General features: G+C 36.5%; 1 protein-coding gene across 1 annotated transcript in view; it reads right to left on the reverse strand.

Moving 5' to 3' along the window:
• LOC129768536 (membrane-bound alkaline phosphatase-like) overlaps positions 1-19,599 on the reverse strand; it is a 72,138-nt gene that overhangs the window by 10,643 nt on the left and 41,896 nt on the right. The window contains exon 6 of the mRNA XM_055770258.1: positions 9,954-10,319. Within this exon, the coding sequence (XP_055626233.1) occupies positions 9,954-10,319 (366 nt within the window). The remainder of the gene's footprint in view (positions 1-9,953; positions 10,320-19,599) is intronic.

Consider the following 19,599-nt stretch of genomic DNA (forward strand, 5'->3'; position numbering starts at 1 on the left):
CATTTTTTACATTTCATGCAATTGTTGCGTGTTTTTCGGGTCTTTTGTCGAAGAGAAGAATGTAAACCGACCTTCTAGATAATTACCAGATGATAAAGATTCTGGAATGTAAAGTTTGCATATTCCTAATATTCCTTGTCTCTGTATTCTTGGGAAACTAAGAATGAATGCCTTTTTTTAGATGGGGCATAAAAAATATGATATAAAAGGATTTCTAGGAACTTCTTTTCCTTTTTCTATGCGATTAGAACCCAATTAGATTTATGCGATTAGAACCCAATCTTCTTGCGAGTAGGATATTTTTTCAAAGAAGCACATTGGCTTGAATTTCATATGTCGATCATTTAAATCGGTTCAGTAGTTAATGTTATTAATTTTTGGAAAAAGTCATTTTTGGATGAAAGAGGAAAAATGGTTTTTCCACCGGATAACTTCGAAAAATCATATCTCAAAAACTAAAAAAAAAACATCTCTGATATCGAGATATGTTATGCAAAAAATCCTCAACATTCAAGAAAAAATATAAAAAAATATAGCGCCCTCTAGCCCAAAGCCATGAAAATAATAAAAATACAATCAATAATAACGAACATAAAATCCGTTTTTTGCAAGTTCAATATTTTTTAATAAAAGGCTGGTTCATTAGCTTCAATTTGATATGTTGGTCGTCTAAATCGGTCCAGTGCTTCAAAAGTTATGTATTAAAAAAAATCATTTTTGGTAAAAATTGGCAAAAAACATTTTTCGAACCACCCTAACATGAAAATGATCGCCCTAACGAAAAAATAAAAAAATATGAGCCTAATATTTTGCGGTAAAGAACAAATCTACCACATGTCATGGAAATCTTAGAACCATTATATCGATTGGGATGGATTAGCTGTAGGAGATGGGGGTAAGACGGACATGTTAAGGAAAACTTCAATTGTATCTTTGGAAAGTCATGTTTTCCAATACTTAAAAGCAGTTTCTTACAGTTCAATATACTGGTTTTCGAAATAATTGGCCAAATGTTTCATAAAAATGTGTTTTTTCATATTTTTTACTGAAATTAAAACAAGCCGAAAAGTAGAACATTTTTATCGATGCGGGTATAATGAACATGTAGTGGGGGGAATATGGACAGGTCAATGATATACGAAGCGTAGAAGTTCATCGTTCGTGAGAGGAATAATTTCGCTCTCTCTCAGTGTTTTTGCGTTCAGTAACTGAAATAGAACAAAAAGAGATATAAAAAAGAGTTCAATCCCTTCATTTTCCATCATGCATTGGATGTGATTATGGATGTGACTGTCCACTTCAACCTCACCAGTGCAATTATTTCAATAATTTAAATTTACCACATGGAATCATGTTTGATTTTCGGTTTTTGTTTCCCTATTTCACTTTTGATCAGTATTCATTGTCATAGGATGGTTGATATATTCTAGAATAGCATGTAGAAGGAGTTCCCATCAATAGAAATTTGAAATTCATAATGCAACTATACAAATCAACCACCTGTCCATCATATCCCCACTGTCCGTCTTACCTGCGGCTCCCCTATATATACATGATAACAATTATGAAGACGAAGTAGCATTGTGGTTAGTTCGTGAAGCAATCACCTTCAATCTCAATTTGAAAAACTTTGACAAAAATAAAATGCATGAATTTCGAAATCATATACGTCAAGAACAATGGAATAAGAATGTTCTGATTAAGAAATATTTCTAAAATGTATTGTATATATTTAAAATAGATAGGTATTAAACGAAATTCTATTAAAAACCCAATTTGCGTTCATTCAATTGACGCCCAACAACGAGATTCTTTGCGTAACCTGCCTTGTTCAAATGATTCCAAACTGTCACATGAATGATTCTTAGTATCATTGACCATCTAGTGATCCCCGATTTTCGAAATTAATCGTTCATGAGCTAATCGAATACTTTTCAGCAGTTTGTTATTCGATACGATTAATCGCCCCAAATTATCGATTAATCGAATCATCGTCACACTGAGATAAATAATAAGTTTGACTCATATTTCTCATTTGCTAGAAAGCCATCTGGAATCAAAAAAGTGTTCATTCCGCTTGAAAATCAATTATTATCTTCTACGCCAGGATAAAACTACAGCGGCCGTACGTTTTTTTCTCTCTGGGTTTGGATCGTTTAATTGATGTTATTTATTCGTTCGCTTCGATTATTGATTGTGCAGTATTCGTTCGACTAATAATCGATTTCTGTGGGAAGTAATCGATTAATCGATTAATCGAACGTTTATCGGGGATCACTATGGCCATCCCTTACAGATATTGCCCGGTCGGGCTTAACCAACTGGAAAATGACCAGAGCGAGACCGATCTTTATATACACCATGTTCAATATATAATATTATCATACACCTTTTTAAATGGTGGTGATTCAGCAACCATTCACTATCTTCGTATTGGTATGATATTGAGGAATGTTTACACAATCCTTGGACGGATCTATTCGATGAGTTACATTCCGTGTCGGGATCATCAACAATAAAAGAGTTTTGTGACGTGGTGGTGAAAATATTTTTTTGGAAGAAGTGGGTGTACTTCTTTGTGATGGTTTAAGGAGTTATTTGCAAACGAGACAAACCACCACTTATATTATTGAGAAAGGTGTTAAAATTAACGCTTTATAATATTGAACGCATGTTTTCCAGAATGTCGTAAAGCGAAGTGTAGAATGACTGTACGTGGATGATTATTATACGCAGGACGGAGCGCCTGCGAATCTGGTTCTGTTTGGTGTCGGGAGAATTTGACCGACTTTTCGATCGAAGAAAAATGGTCTCCTAGATCTCCATGACGAAATCCCTTGGATAAATTTGTATGGTCGTACATGCTGTTGAAGGTAAATAAGTAGAAGGTGTCTGCTGTGGCCCAGTTCAAGGCCGTGTACATTCGCATTTAGGACGAAATACTGATGCAAGTCGTGTGTGATGTCTGCTTGAAGCTTAAGCTTCCAGCTTCAAGGTCAAAAAATATAAAGGCGGTGCCATTGCGAAACATATACTACAAATGATGAACATAATATTGGGTTGGGGAAATAGAAATGTCATATATTGTCAATATATGACAACACTTAAACATATCTTGTGTTGTACTTATCGCATCTATACGGCTATTTAACCCTCCTGTACTCGCGTGCAAAATCATAACACGTATACTCGTGCACGGTGTCACAGACCGAAAATTGAACTTCTCTGTAATGTTGCCATTGTGTATTTTTCTGGCTTTATTGGCATTTATTTGAAGAAGAGGGTATGATTGAATGAAAAATCTATAAAAAATATGTTTTCTTCTTCTTTATTATGTTTTAATAGTCATCTAATTCAGCCTCCTCAAAACAGAGTAATTTTTGATACTCCAACACAAATTACGAAATTCAAGTTTTTCTCTATTATTAATTAAAAGTAAGCAACTGAATATAATTCATGGAAGTATAAAGAGCTATAAAACAATATGAAAACGTATTAATCGATTGTGGTTTCATTGGAGTAAGAATTAGAACATAGCATAACTGCATACTCGAAACAAACACATTTTTTACATTTCATGCAATTGTTGCGTGTTTTTCGGGTCTTTTGTCGAAGAGAAGAATGTAAACCGACCTTCTAGATAATTACCAGATGATAAAGATTCTGGAATGTAAAGTTTGCATATTCCTAATATTCCTTGTCTCTGTATTCTTGGGAAACTAAGAATGAATGCCTTTTTTTAGATGGGGCATAAAAAATATGATATAAAAGGATTTCTAGGAACTTCTTTTCCTTTTTCTATGCGATTAGAACCCAATTAGATTTATGCGATTAGAACCCAATCTTCTTGCGAGTAGGATATTTTTTCAAAGAAGCACATTGGCTTGAATTTCATATGTCGATCATTTAAATCGGTTCAGTAGTTAATGTTATTAATTTTTGGAAAAAGTCATTTTTGGATGAAAGAGGAAAAATGGTTTTTCCACCGGATAACTTCGAAAAATCATATCTCAAAAACTAAAAAAAAAAAACATCTCTGATATCGAGATATGTTATGCAAAAAATCCTCAACATTCAAGAAAAAATATAAAAAAATATAGCGCCCTCTAGCCCAAAGCCATGAAAATAATAAAAATACAATCAATAATAACGAACATAAAATCCGTTTTTTGCAAGTTCAATATTTTTTAATAAAAGGCTGGTTCATTAGCTTCAATTTGATATGTTGGTCGTCTAAATCGGTCCAGTGCTTCAAAAGTTATGTATTAAAAAAAATCATTTTTGGTAAAAATTGGCAAAAAACATTTTTCGAACCACCCTAACATGAAAATGATCGCCCTAACGAAAAAATAAAAAAATATGAGCCTAATATTTTGCGGTAAAGAACAAATCTACCACATGTCATGGAAATCTTAGAACCATTATATCGATTGGGATGGATTAGCTGTAGGAGATGGGGGTAAGACGGACATGTTAAGGAAAACTTCAATTGTATCTTTGGAAAGTCATGTTTTCCAATACTTAAAAGCAGTTTCTTACAGTTCAATATACTGGTTTTCGAAATAATTGGCCAAATGTTTCATAAAAATGTGTTTTTTCATATTTTTTACTGAAATTAAAACAAGCCGAAAAGTAGAACATTTTTATCGATGCGGGTATAATGAACATGTAGTGGGGGGAATATGGACAGGTCAATGATATACGAAGCGTAGAAGTTCATCGTTCGTGAGAGGAATAATTTCGCTCTCTCTCAGTGTTTTTGCGTTCAGTAACTGAAATAGAACAAAAAGAGATATAAAAAAGAGTTCAATCCCTTCATTTTCCATCATGCATTGGATGTGATTATGGATGTGACTGTCCACTTCAACCTCACCAGTGCAATTATTTCAATAATTTAAATTTACCACATGCGAAAGAATTTACTTTTCCGTACATACCTAATATCACTTCTCTGTCAACTTCCAAACCGAAATATAACCATCAGCGAATTTAATTTTGCAATTAAACCACTCAAAATGCTTAATATCGAAGCCGCAAAAATTACATCCACACGTGGAATCATGTTTGATTTTCGGTTTTTGTTTCCCTATTTCACTTTTGATCAGTATTCATTGTCATAGGATGGTTGATATATTCTAGAATAGCATGTAGAAGGAGTTCCCATCAATAGAAATTTGAAATTCATAATGCAACTATACAAATCAACCACCTGTCCATCATATCCCCACTGTCCGTCTTACCTGCGGCTCCCCTATATATACATGATAACAATTATGAAGACGAAGTAGCATTGTGGTTAGTTCGTGAAGCAATCACCTTCAATCTCAATTTGAAAAACTTTGACAAAAATAAAATGCATGAATTTCAAAATCATATACGTCAAGAACAATGGAATAAGAATGTTCTGATTAAGAAATATTTCTAAAATGTATTGTATATATTTAAAATAGATAGGTATTAAACGAAATTCTATTAAAAACCCAATTTGCGTTCATTCAATTGACGCCCAACAACGAGATTCTTTGCGTAACCTGCCTTGTTCAAATGATTCCAAACTGTCACATGAATGATTCTTAGTATCATTGACCATCTAGTGATCCCCGATTTTCGAAATTAATCGTTCATGAGCTAATCGAATACTTTTCAGCAGTTTGTTATTCGATACGATTAATCGCCCCAAATTATCGATTAATCGAATCATCGTCACACTGAGACAAATAATAAGTTTGACTCATATTTCTCATTTGCTAGAAAGCCATCTGGAATCAAAAAAGTGTTCATTCCGCTTGAAAATCAATTATTATCTTCTACGCCAGGATAAAACTACAGCGGCCGTACGTTTTTTTCTCTCTGGGTTTGGATCGTTTAATTGATGTTATTTATTCGTTCGCTTCGATTATTGATTGTGCAGTATTCGTTCGACTAATAATCGATTTCTGTGGGAAGTAATCGATTAATCGATTAATCGAACGTTTATCGGGGATCACTATGGCCATCCCTTACAGATATTGCCCGGTCGGGCTTAACCAACTGGAAAATGACCAGAGCGAGACCGATCTTTATATACACCATGTTCAATATATAATATTATCATACACCTTTTTAAATGGTGGTGATTCAGCAACCATTCACTATCTTCGTATTGGTATGATATTGAGGAATGTTTACACAATCCTTGGACGGATCTATTCGATGAGTTACATTCCGTGTCGGGATCATCAACAATAAAAGAGTTTTGTGACGTGGTGGTGAAAATATTTTTTTGGAAGAAGTACACCCATTTGTGATGGTTTAAGGAGTTATTTGCAAACGAGACAAACCACCACTTATATTATTGAGAAAGGTGTTCAAATTAACGCTTTATAATATTGAACGCATGTTTTCCAGAATGTCGTAAAGCGAAGTGTAGAATGACTGTACGTGGATGATTATTATACGCAGGACGGAGCGCCTGCGAATCTGGTTCTGTTTGGTGTCGGGAGAATTTGACCGACTTTTCGATCGAAGAAAAATGGTCTCCTAGATCTCCATGACGAAATCCCTTGGATAAATTTGTATGGTCGTACATGCTGTTGAAGGTAAATAAGTAGAAGGTGTCTGCTGTGGCCCAGTTCAAGGCCGTGTACATTCGCATTTAGGACGAAATACTGATGCAAGTCGTGTGTGATGTCTGCTTGAAGCTTAAGCTTCCAGCTTCAAGGTCAAAAAATATAAAGGCGGTGCCATTGCGAAACATATACTACAAATGATGAACATAATATTGGGTTGGGGAAATAGAAATGTCATATATTGTCAATATATGACAACACTTAAACATATCTTGTGTTGTACTTATCGCATCTATACGGCTATTTAACCCTCCTGTACTCGCGTGCAAAATCATAACACGTATACTCGCGCACGGTGTCACAGACCGAAAATTGAACTTCTCTGTAATGTTGCCATTGTGTATTTTTCAGGCTTTATTGGCATTTATTTGAAGAAGAGGGTATGATTGAATGAAAAATCTATAAAAAATATGTTTTCTTCTTCTTTATTATGTTTTAATAGTCATCTAATTCAGCCTCCTCAAAACAGAGTAATTTTTGATACTCCAACACAAATTACGAAATTCAAGTTTTTCTCTATTATTAATTAAAAGTAAGCAACTGAATATAATTTATGGAAGTATAAAGAGCTATAAAACAATATGAAAACGTATTAATCGATTGTGGTTTCATTGGAGTAAGAATTAGAACATAGCATAACTGCATACTCGAAACAAACACATTTTTTACATTTCATGCAGTTGTTGCGTGTTTTTCGGGTCTTTTGTCGAAGAGAAGAATGTAAACCGACCTTCTAGATAATTACCAGACGATAAAGATTCTGGAATGTAAAGTTTGCATATTCCTAATATTCCTTGTCTCTGTATTCTTGGGAAACTAAGAATGAATGCCTTTTTTTAGATGGGGCATAAAAAAATATGATATAAAAGGATTTCTAGGAACTTCTTTTCCTTTTTCTTGTTTTCTTGTCGATATTGTCCATTATAAAAAAAAACATCCCCGAGACTGTAACTGTTAAATTTACCTTAAGTAACCGATTAGTTAATAGTTTACAATTCTTCCACAAGTGATTTTTTTTCACAAGTGTATATATGTATGACCATTATATTTAGTGAATAAGTGAAAGTCAAACATTTATATTTTGCTTCCGAACGTGTGAATCTAACGGCGAATATATCGACGAATAGTTAATAAATGTATCCGTTCAATCCAGTTACAGAAGGGACTGAAATCAAATAAGAATAGTCCGGTAATGATCTTATGCATTATATTCAATAAATATTCCACGCCACTAACATTAATTTATACATTTCATTCAACAATATTCTACAATATGAAAAAAGGCTCTTGTCCAAAAAAGTTACTCCTATACTCGCGTCGGTGTGTCAGACCGGAAGTGTTAAAAAAGTGGCACACGTCCCCTTTGTACCAACACATGCGAAAGCTTAACGATGACGAACGACGAATAACGAAGCTAGAGAGAATCGCAAAGTCGTAGTGTGGATATTTTCTGAGAAATGAACGGATCATTGGTTTCTCGGTCTGACAGACCAATGCGCGAGTATAGGAGTGTTAAAGACGACAATCTGCGTTCAAGTGTCGTTTCGATAGTGTTATGATTATCCTTTTCAGTCTCAAGTTAGAGCGTGTCAAAGATGGAGTCCACCAAGCAAGAAATTCGCCATATTTAACGTTTTTACTACCTGCGAGGTAAAACTGCAACGAAGGCGGCCGAAAAAATTCGTGTAGTTTATGGATCCGATACTGTAACGATTCGCACAGCACAACGTTGGTTTGATCGATTTCGTTCTGGTGTAGTGGCTGTCGAAGATACACCCCGTACTGGTAGGCCAATCTTCGTGGAAACCGATTAAATCGTTGAAATCATCCAAGTAGACCGGCATGTGAGCACTCGTTGGAACCAAGGCGCCTCTATATGTACCAGGTGAAACAATCATATGAAATGCACTTTCAGCCATATTGGAAATGCTGTCGGTATTGTTTACAAACAGCATCAGAACGCTGCCGGCGGCTCTCTACAAACTGCTACGACGCTTATTCGAACGATGCCTACTATGTTCGGGTTTTGCGAATTTATGTGAAAAAGAAAGAATGATTTTGTAGAATTTCATTCTCATATCCACTACTCTTGCATGTGAAAATGCAAAAATGACGTATCCTAGCAATAACAAAACAAACAACCCCCGCTCCACAAACCGTAATCCCCTTCTTATTGAAGTGATGATGTTGCTTCACCTGTTCCACATTTATGCAAGCGCCTTGGTTGGAACCATTTGTAGAAGATTGGATTCCAAAAAAATCTGGATGTATGGGTGCGACACGAGTTGACGCCAAAAAAATCTTTTAGAGAGAATCAACGCCTGCGAAGCACTGCTGAAACGGAACGAACTCGACTCATTTTGGAAGAAGATGGTGACTGGTGATGAAAAGTGGATCATGTACGACAACCTAAAGCGAAAAAAGTCGTGGTCGAAGCGCGGTGAGCCGGTTCAAACCATCGCCAAGCCCGGATTGACGGCCAGGAAGGTTTTGCTGTGTGTTTGGTGGGATTGGAAGGGAATCATCCACTGTGAGCTGCTCAACTATGGCCAGACCCTCAACTCTCTACTGTGAGCAGCTTGACCGTTTGAAGCAGGCGATTGACCAGAAGCGGCCAGAAATGATCAATAGGAATGGTGTTGTTTTCCACCAGGACAACGCTCGGCCTCACACATCTTTGATGACCCGCCAGAAGCTACGGGAGCTCGGATGGGAAGTCCTATTGCACTCACCGTATAGTCCGGACCTGGCTTCAAGTGATTATCATCTCTTCCGGTCCATGCAAAACGCTCTTGGTGATACTAAGTTGGCCTCAAAAGAGGCTTGCGAAAACTGGCTGTCTGAGTTTTTTTTTGCAAATTAGGAGGAGGGGTTTTATAAGGGGAGGGGGGAGGGGGGCGGTGGTTATAATGAAGTTGCCTTTTAAATGGCAACAAGTTTGCAAACAAATCCGCGCATATTTGAATTAAATTGGATAAATTTAAGTATGTTTAATAAAGCGTCAAATTTCGATCAGAAATACGACATTTCTTTTTCCCCAACCCTATATTAACTTTCATTCAAAACAATAAACAATGAAATCTGAATATTTCATTTCAAATAATCGATGTTTTTATTTGTTTTAATAGTAGTATACTGTAACTCATGTTTCCATATTTGAATTCTTCTGAGTATATGCTAGTTCAACATGTAAAACTATTTTCGAAGCCGCTGTCAGTCACGATATTATTTTCAATCGAGTATATCAATAACGCTACTAAACTATTCATATTTTGTGTTGCAAATAATAATCAACAAATTAGTAAAATGTGTAACGAAATGAAGAACCAAATAAGTCACACTCACCGGATATCCAGGAATCGAAAGTGTGCTGCCGACGTCGTTCATCGATATGACCAACGTGTTAGTCTCAGAAACCATCATGTGACCCATGTTGAACGCCATCGCATAATGTTTAACCTGCTGCAGGGCTTTGTAAGGTTTGTTCTCCCTATGGGCCTCCTGAATGTTACCATCCTCCACGAACAAGAGAAATCCCGCACTATGCTCCTTCTTCTGCAGCATCTCGAGCGAGTAGTGGACCATTCTAACCAGAGGAGGAGCGTCCACATTCTGACCCTCACCGATGTCGACCGCATACGGCAGTCGGTCGTAGTCGAAAAGACCCAGTAGGTAATCGATGTTGCTCGTATTCAGCGCCCCCAGTTCAGCCTGGAATAATAACAATAAAAGCGTATTAGCGAACAGCGAAACCGGAAGGATGTTCGTAATGCGGAGAAGTGCCCAGGACGAGTGGCGGGGGGAGAAGTGAAGTAATAACAACATCCTCATTATCTTTCCGCATCAGTCATTTCCATGCCTACGAGCAACGCGAGAGTGGTGGGATTTCAGGCACAGGCGGACGTACGAATTCGAATTTCCAAAGGAGGGTTTTTGGTGCGGCAGCAGCAGTTGTCGTTTTGTTCATCGTTAGCTGCTTTTTAAAGTTGATCGCACCCTTTAAAGCGTCGGCTGCCTGTGCTTGAATTACCACACGGCTTGGTGAACACCGCTCGTACCCACTTTTTGGCTGCACCGGGTAACGATTATTGAAACATCGGAGGCAGAGGGAATGAAAAAAGGGGACCAAAATGAAATGGAATGAAAATCAAATTATGATTCGGAGAGGGGGAAACGACAACGTTTTATGTATTGTAGCGTTCATGCTCGGCAAAATCGGCGAGGCTTTATCGTTTGCTAAGCGTTGATATTTTTACTGTTCTGGTTCAGGTTTATTATGCAATAAATGGATTGATGAGAGGGATTAATTAGAACGCAAAAAAATACGACGAGGAGAATACAAGAAGCGGAACGGAAGCATTACAGCGTTTTCCTTTTTTTTTTTGTTTTCGGGGAAATAATAGAATGTTACGGAACACAGTTAACGTTATATCTAAGCTTTTGATTAGTTTATCAATAATTTGTTACAATTGTTGTTTCGTTGATGATAACGAAAATATATTTACAGTCAATCCCAAAATTGAGTATACACATGCTACTTGATGATACTCTCCATTTATTTAGTACAAAATATTTTGAATACATTTCTTCTTTTGATGCATATCAATAACACACACATTTAACTAGGCTGACCAAATGATTCAGGAATGAAAACGGGACACGTTAGCCAAAAAAAATATAATCTAATATTTTTTGGAAAATGTTATTGAATGAATAAAACCAAGAATAAAACCAAACAATCTAACATTCTTAGATACAACTGTTTTGTTCTCTATAACGAAGGTAGGAATATTTAGATGATGAAGCGAGTTTGCCAAGAAGAATAAGTTTTATGATTTTTTTTTTCAATCAATTCGTCACATTCCAGATCAAAGTTCAATAATCTTCATGATTTCCGTATCCTCTAGAAGTTTATTTTATGAAGATCTTAGCACATAACTGTCTGACACGGATTTTTTGTTTTATCTTTCTGTCTCATTAATCACGATTCCTCTAAACAAAATGTTTTCATCTATCTGAACAGGAAGTTTTTTTTACTAATGCTACTTTGGGGTCTGCCCATTCAGGAACAGACTTTGATACAATCTATTAATTCTGTTGTTTCCTCCTAGAAGAACCTTCAATTTTGCAATGTACTCCAACGCAACATCGTGAAACATTTCCACAGTCTTACATTCTGTCGAATATGTACCGAGAATTTGTTGTTTTTGATGAAAATGCTTCACTTCTCATCTAAATTTCTATCATCGCCTTCAGAATAGGGCCCTTCTGAGGCATTACACTTTTTCCAACGAACAATCCAGTCACCGAAACACTTTTTATAACTGTATTCAGGAATTGCATACCTTTTATGTCTTCAATGCTGTCAAAACGGGTCCCACGTAGCGGTAATTTAAGTTTCGGAAATAGTAAAAGTCACACGGACCATATCTGGAGAGTAAGGTGCTTGTTCAATCACATCCGTGCCATTTTTTGTCAAAAATTCATAATGATCGATCGATAAGCTGGTGCAAAATCCATGTTTAATCCTTCCACAAATCTGGCCGTTTGCGACGAATTTGTTATTCAAACGCCCCGTAACCTCAACGTGATACTCTTTTTTAACCGTTTGGTCCTCCGGAAGGAATTCCGGGTGGACAACACCACGAATATCGAAGAAAACAGTCAGCTTAATTTTTTTTTTCTTTGATCGACTTCGACGTGGTTTTTTCTGATTCGATGTGTTGGATGAACGTGGGATCACGATTCGATCGTTCAAACATGTCTTGAGCAACTCGATTGCGATGAAATTTTTGAAGAAAAATCACCAAGGAAAAAAGTGAACTTGTTCGTAATGACGCTGTAAACAAACTAAATGATAGATAGCGTCCTTCGTTTGGGGTTTGAAAGACCACTATCCGATCTCTGGTAAGAAGCATCAAAAGTTGAGGCACGAGTCTTCAAATTAAAGGGTGTGTCACATCAAATTGCATCACGGAAAAAACGCTGTAGAAATTTAATTTTTAGGAATTATATCTTCAGCTTTCGCTTATAATCAGATAAGAGTGTATAGATCACGTTGGCCATGCTTCACTGTCAATTTTTCGTAAATTTGGAAAAATGTCGTCGAACGAAAAAGAACGTCGTGAATTAATCCTGTGCACTCATTTCGAGAATCCGGAGTTGTCACATCGGGACATCGGTAAGATGCTGGGAATCGTCCAATCCACGGTCAGCAGAGTACTAAAACGATACTTCGAGAACTTAACCATCGACCGGAAGGTGAAGAACGGCAAAAATGGATGCTCCGTCAGTGAAAAAGATCACAAGCGCCTAGTTAAGCAGTTTAGACGTGATCCGAGAAGTTCGGTCCGGGATGTCGCCAATAAGCTGAATTTGTCAAGTTCATTCGTCCAGCGGACCAAGCAGCAGGAGGGCCTGCGTACATACAAGGTTCTGAAGGCTCCTAACCGCGACGAAAGGCAAAACATGGTGAGGAAGACGCGAGCCCGGAAGCTGTACACCGAAATGCTGACGAAGCCGCATTGCCTGGTAATGGACGACGAAACCTACGTCAAAGCGGACTTTCGTCAGCTGCCGGGCCTGTTGTTCTTCTCCGCAGAGGACAAATTCAGCGTTCCGGAGGAGATTCGCATACAGAAACTATCCAAGTTTGCCAAATAGTACATGGTGTGGCAAGCGATCTGCTCTTGCGGAAAGCGGAGCGCCTCCTTCGTGATGACCGGCACGGTAAACGGGCAGGTTTACCTTAAGGAGTGCCTACAGAAGCGCTTACTACCACTATTGAAGCAGCACGAGGGCCCGACCATCTTCTGGCCGGATCTCGCTTCGTGCCACTATTCAAAGGACGTGTTGGAGTGGTACGAAGCCAACGGGGTCACCTTCGTGCCAAAGGAAATGAACCCGCCCAATGCGCCGGAGCTTCGCCCAATAGAGAAATATTGGGCTATTATGAAGCAGGCCCTCCGGAAGAACCCAAAAGTTGTCAAATCGGAGGCGGACTTCAAGAGAAAATGGATTTCTGTTCAAAAAAAAACTACAACCTGACGTTGTACAGAACCTTATGGACGGGGTAAAGAGGAAGGTGCGAGCATACGGGCTTGGGCTCGAAGTATGAATAAAAAGAAAATGCCAAAAGTTGTTTAATAGTTTTTATTTTACTGTCTAAAATTTTCAAAAGGATCGGTCTACTGGGCGAATTTCTACAGCGTTTTTTCCGTGATGCAATTTGATGTGACACACCCTTTAAAACATGTGGAATCCTCTCGATAGAAAGTTTAAAAGAAAGGAATTGCGTGTTACCATAAGCTTTTTGGCGTTATATTTACCAATAACATCATAAAAATCCTTCAATTGTTCTACAAGAACCCATAATTGGCCGACAAATTCGTTCACTGCGAATACTCTGAGCAAAATTCATCCGGAGAAAATATTTGAAATAATGACAAAGGAATAATTTTTGTTTCTTAATACTCAAAATACGGTACAGATTGTGAAAGAGGCGGGACAATAAAAAATGGTCGAAAAAACGGTACTGTCTCGGTATATTTAGTCAGTCTACATTTTACTAACTATGCGCGCAAGATAATTTCGCGAAAAGTTTTTTGCTTATTACGGTGATGCTTCTGAATCCGGACGCTTTTTAATCCGGACACTTTTTCATTACATTCAATATCATGCCTAAACCATGACATTTTTTGCATGTTGAATTAATGTGATAGTTACTATTGTGTCAATTTAGTTTAGTGTCAAACATAGTAACTAGCTGTTAACAAAAAAAAATGTCAAAAATCAAAAATCAATGTGAATTTCACAAACCCATGTCCGGAATAAAAAGCACATTCAAAAAATGCTTTTAAATCCGGAAGGTCAAAAGTTGACGATTAAATTTCTCATTGAAGGAGTTGCATACGGGTATGTTAGAAGACTTAGTATGGAGTATGGAGTGTGGAGCAAAGATTTTTGACCCGAGAAACCGCAGAACTCTTCGCAGAACAGCACGGGGTCGATTATATGACCCGTTTGTATGTACGTGAGTAACTTTGTAACTTTGTAGCGCTGTCCCACATTAACACCTTCGTCGCCCATAGCAATTCGGTCGAGTTTCTTGCGGGGCCCAAATTCCACTGTCGGTGCGCTTGAGAAATAAGCGGGCATCGATAGTAATGAATTCGGGTTCGATTTAGGACTACTTTTCTGTTGAATCCGAATTAAATCAACCGACTGCTGATTAGAAAACTTATAAAAATAAGTTTTCAGTCAATTATACAGTGTTGGAAATGATAATAAAAATGAAATTTAACCGAACGTACTTGCTTTATGTACTATATTCGATCGGGATGAATTACAATTTTATTTTGGAATATGGAATATTCTGTTCAATCGATTGCGAAGATTCTGTGAATATATCATACTGAGAACATGTGTCACATTTTGTGGGAAAATAATCATCATAAACTATATCACATTCGGCAACTCCGATTTTTCACGTAATTCGTTTTCATTGTTCTTTGCGCTTGGTCGTAGAAAATCTAAAATAAGAAGCAAGTTGCAAGTTTCTTTATGAAAATAAGAATAATAAATATGTTTTCCTTAAAGATATCGATCTTCGAGTGCGATTGTTCTTACATCCTTTTCCCTCCATTTTCCCCTCCTTTTCGTACTTCGCGAGCTATCGGTTCCCTTCTTACTAACATTAGAATAAGTTAAATTGTTAATACATATTAGATGTGACGATAGTTTTAAGAATTCAGTGTGATGTGTGAGTATGAATGTGAATGTGAGTGTGAGTGTGAGTGTGAACATTGTTACAATCTCCTTACATCTCATCCTTTTCCTAAAGAAAATGTGTCACCCTTCTAAACTCGAGTCGACCGCGAGTAATCGGTTTCCTATTCCATTAACCGTGGAATTAAGAAAACATGTTAATAGTAAAAATATAGTTAAGAGTTTGGCTTCTTTAAACCTATGTAACTGAGCCTGTAAAAATAAACGAATTAACAAAAAAAAAAGAATAATAATTGCGCAACGCGGAGAACCCCCTGTTTATTCCAAAAACAATATGTTTATTATGTTTTTTTAGACACACGTGTTTTTTCATTCTCAAAATGTTCACCGGACGGCGTAATAGTAAATTTGAAAGCGAGGATATTAGTAACGACGAAATAGTGCGAAGCGTTAAAAGAAAAGTTTCGAGTTTTATCTCATCGAGTTCCGATTTGGATATTGAGGAACTGTACACAAGTGAAGACCTGGACGATATGTTAGAAGAACTTACTATAGACGACATAAAGATATTGATTTTTCAACAGTACATTTTAAAATGTGATTTTTCTCAAAGGAGTACGTTCTACTATTCAAGCCATTTCGTTTGATGACCATATTGATGAAATAAAAAAAATGTCCCATTTTGTGATGGCGGTCATTTTGGATTTACATTTTTCATAAATAACTGTGTTCTACTAGTCAAGCCCTTTCATTTGATTCCCATATTGATGGGGTTTTGATAAAATATGTAGTCCGCCATTTTGTTGCGGCCGCTAGCTTAGATTTTCAAGATTATAGAATACGCAGTTTTATAACGACAGCAGAGATAAAGGCGTGCTTCAAATTTCAGATCAATCGGTCAACAGGAAGGAGGTTAAATTTCTGTTTATGTGGGACAACCCTGCAGATAAACATACCAACATATTTACAGTAGGTAATGCTAAATAAAACCGTTTAAAAGTATAGTATAAAAACTATATTATTATGTTTTTGATTTTTTGATTATTCTACATAACCCATATTTACATTTAAGTGCCCATCCTATCAAATTCCGTTTAAAAATTCTATTCAATTTGAACGAGAAAAGTGTCACCCAGATCTGGGTGACGGGGCGTTCAAAGTGTTAATAGATATTTAACAGCACAAAATGGCGTCATATGCATTTTTTCCCAAACCTTATCAAATGAAAGGGCTTGATTAGTAGAATACAATTATTGATGAAAAATGTAAATCCAAGATGGCGGCCACTACAAAATGATGCATAACATATTTTATCAGAACCCCATCAATATGGGTATCAAACGAAAGAGATTGACTAGTAGAATACAGTTGTTCATGAAAAATGCAAATCCAAAATGGCCGCCACCACAAAATGTTTTGAAAATTTGAATTTTTTTCTTAAACTGCATTATTATGTGTATCAAATGAAGGGGATGACTATTTCAACACAAATTCAAAATGAGCCACGTCAGATTTCAATTTTCTACAGTTAGATGTTTCATTACATGTCCTTCGATTTTATTTTAGTGTCATCAATGCCCTAAATTAATGAAGCAAGGGGTGTTGTAACTATTAACTGCAACTTGCCTTATTATTTTCTAGCTTTTAGTACATCATCTGTATTATTACTATTTTTAATCACAATGAACCCATTGAACTTAAAAAGTGTTTTTTACTTATTTTTTTTTTAGTTCTTAGTACATTATATAAATATGTATCATTATTATATTTCTCTACAATAAAACCGTCCAAAAATTTCTTTAAAACAATTTCCATCAAAAACTGTGTTCTTCCATTTTTCACCAATAATTGTATTCTACTTATCAAGCCCTTTCATTTGATACCCATATATATAATTTTGTATATATATATATATATATATATATATATATATATATATATATATATATATATATATATATATATATATATATATATATATATATATATATATATATATATATATATATATATATATATATATATATATATATATATATATATATATATATATATATATATATATATATATATATATATATATATATATATATATATATATATATATATATATATATATATATATATATAGCCTAATATATATGGCTGTCAAAAAAGTCCTGCGGTATTTCCGCGAGGTGTCGTTGTAAGCGCGTAGTTCTAGTTGTATTCATTGTATCGATTCATACTATAGCTTGTTGGAAAGGTATTTTTGCGCGCTATAATATAGTCCTTGACAGTGTTTTTTTTTTTGTTAAGTCGTTCGTGAGTTAAAGTGTCGCAAATATGGAGCAAAATAAAGAGAAAATCCGACATATTTTACAGTACTACTATGACAAAGGCAAAAATGCATCTCAAGCTGCCAATAAAATTTGTGCAGTTTATGGACCCGATACAGTTTCCATTTCCACCGCACAACGATGATTTCAACGTTTTCGTTCTGGTGTAGAGGTCGTCGAAGATGCGCCACGCTCCGGAAGGCCTGTCGTCGAAAATTGCGACAAAATCGCTGAATTAGCCGAGAAAGACCGGCATAGTAGCAGCCGTAGCATCGGCCAAGAGCTGGGAATAAGTCAACAAACCGTTATTAACCATTTGAAGAAGCTTGGATTCACAAAGAAGATCGATGTATGGGTGCCACACACGTTGACGCAAAAAAACATCTTTGACCGTATCGACGCATGTGAATCGCTGCTGAATCGCAACAAAATCGACCCGTTTCTGAAACGGATGGTGACTGGCGATGAAAAGTGGGTCACTTACGACAACGTGAAGCGCAAACGGTCGTGGTCGAAGCCCGCTGAAGCGACTCAGACGGTGGCCAAGCCCTCATTAACGGCCAGGAAGGTTCTGCTGTGTGTTTGGTGGGATTGTCAAGATTTATTATGAGCTGCTTCCCTATGGCCAAACGCTCAATTCGGACCTGTACTGCCAACAATTGGACCGCTTGAAGGTAGCACTCATGAAGAAGAGGCCATCTTTGATAAACAGAGGCCGCATTGTCTTCCATCAGGACAACGCCAGGCCACACACTTCTTTGGTGGCGCGCCAGAAGCTCCGGGAGCTTTTGCATCCGCCGTATAGTCCGGACCTTGCACCAAGTGACTACCACCTGTTTTTGTCCATGGCGAACGAGCTAGGTAGTCAGAAGTTAGCCACAAAAGAGGCCTGTGAAAATTGGCTATCCGAGTTTTTTGCCAATAAGGAAGCGAGCTTCTATAACAGGGGTATTAAGAAGTTGGCATCTCGTTGGGAACAAGTCATCGAACAAAACGGCGCATATTTGACTTAAAACAGATGATTGTAACATTTTTGACAGCCTAATATATATATATATATATATATATATATATATATATATATATATATATATATATATATATATATATATATATATTTATCCGGATTTCAAAGCACAATAAGTGTCCGAATTTAAAATCACGACACGATGAAAGAAATTTCAAATTTTGAACAAATTTAACATGATTTTGTGGAATACTGTGATTCATAACCTAGATGAAAGCCTTTTAATTCTATAGGAACGTTTATTTTTCATGCTATGATATGTCAATATTTTATATTTTTCAGTAGTTGAAGTTATATTCGTAAGCGCTTGTGCGTCCGGATTTCGAAGCATTATCACATTTACTCCAAAAAATTGAAAACAATCTCTATTCTAAGCATCGCAAATTGAGTATACACCTTAAATTTCTCAAAACAAATTATCATTTTTAGTAAGATCTTTGCGAATTACTTTTTTGTCAGTTTGTGACGTGTTTTTTGTAGATGTTTGAAAAAGTTTTTATCAAAATTGCAAGTAAGAGGAAATAAATAGATATTGTTACACGTACAGTGATAATAAGTGAGACTTGTCGAGGAAAAATATTGCGGGAAATAGCAGTTGCTGTCGGAAGAACCCACTCTACAGCAAAGAAAATCATAAACAAGTGGAAATACGAAGGAACCATGGAAAATCTCCCGGGTAGAGGACGTAAACGGATCCTATCTTCTGATGATGAACGAGTAATTGTGCGAACATTGCGAAAGAACCTTAAAACAAACATTCCTAAATTGACTACCGAAGTAGCCGATATCATTGGGAGACCTGTCAGCGCAGACACTGTCCAGAGAGCAGCATACAGGAACAATCTGGGAGGTCATGTTGGCCGTGAAAAGTATTTCATCTCAAAGGTGAATGTGAAAAAACGACTACAGTTTGCTAATG

The sequence above is a fragment of the Toxorhynchites rutilus genome, chromosome 2 (genome assembly GCF_029784135.1).
Source record: "Toxorhynchites rutilus septentrionalis strain SRP chromosome 2, ASM2978413v1, whole genome shotgun sequence".
Classification (NCBI taxonomy): domain Eukaryota; kingdom Metazoa; phylum Arthropoda; class Insecta; order Diptera; family Culicidae; genus Toxorhynchites; species Toxorhynchites rutilus.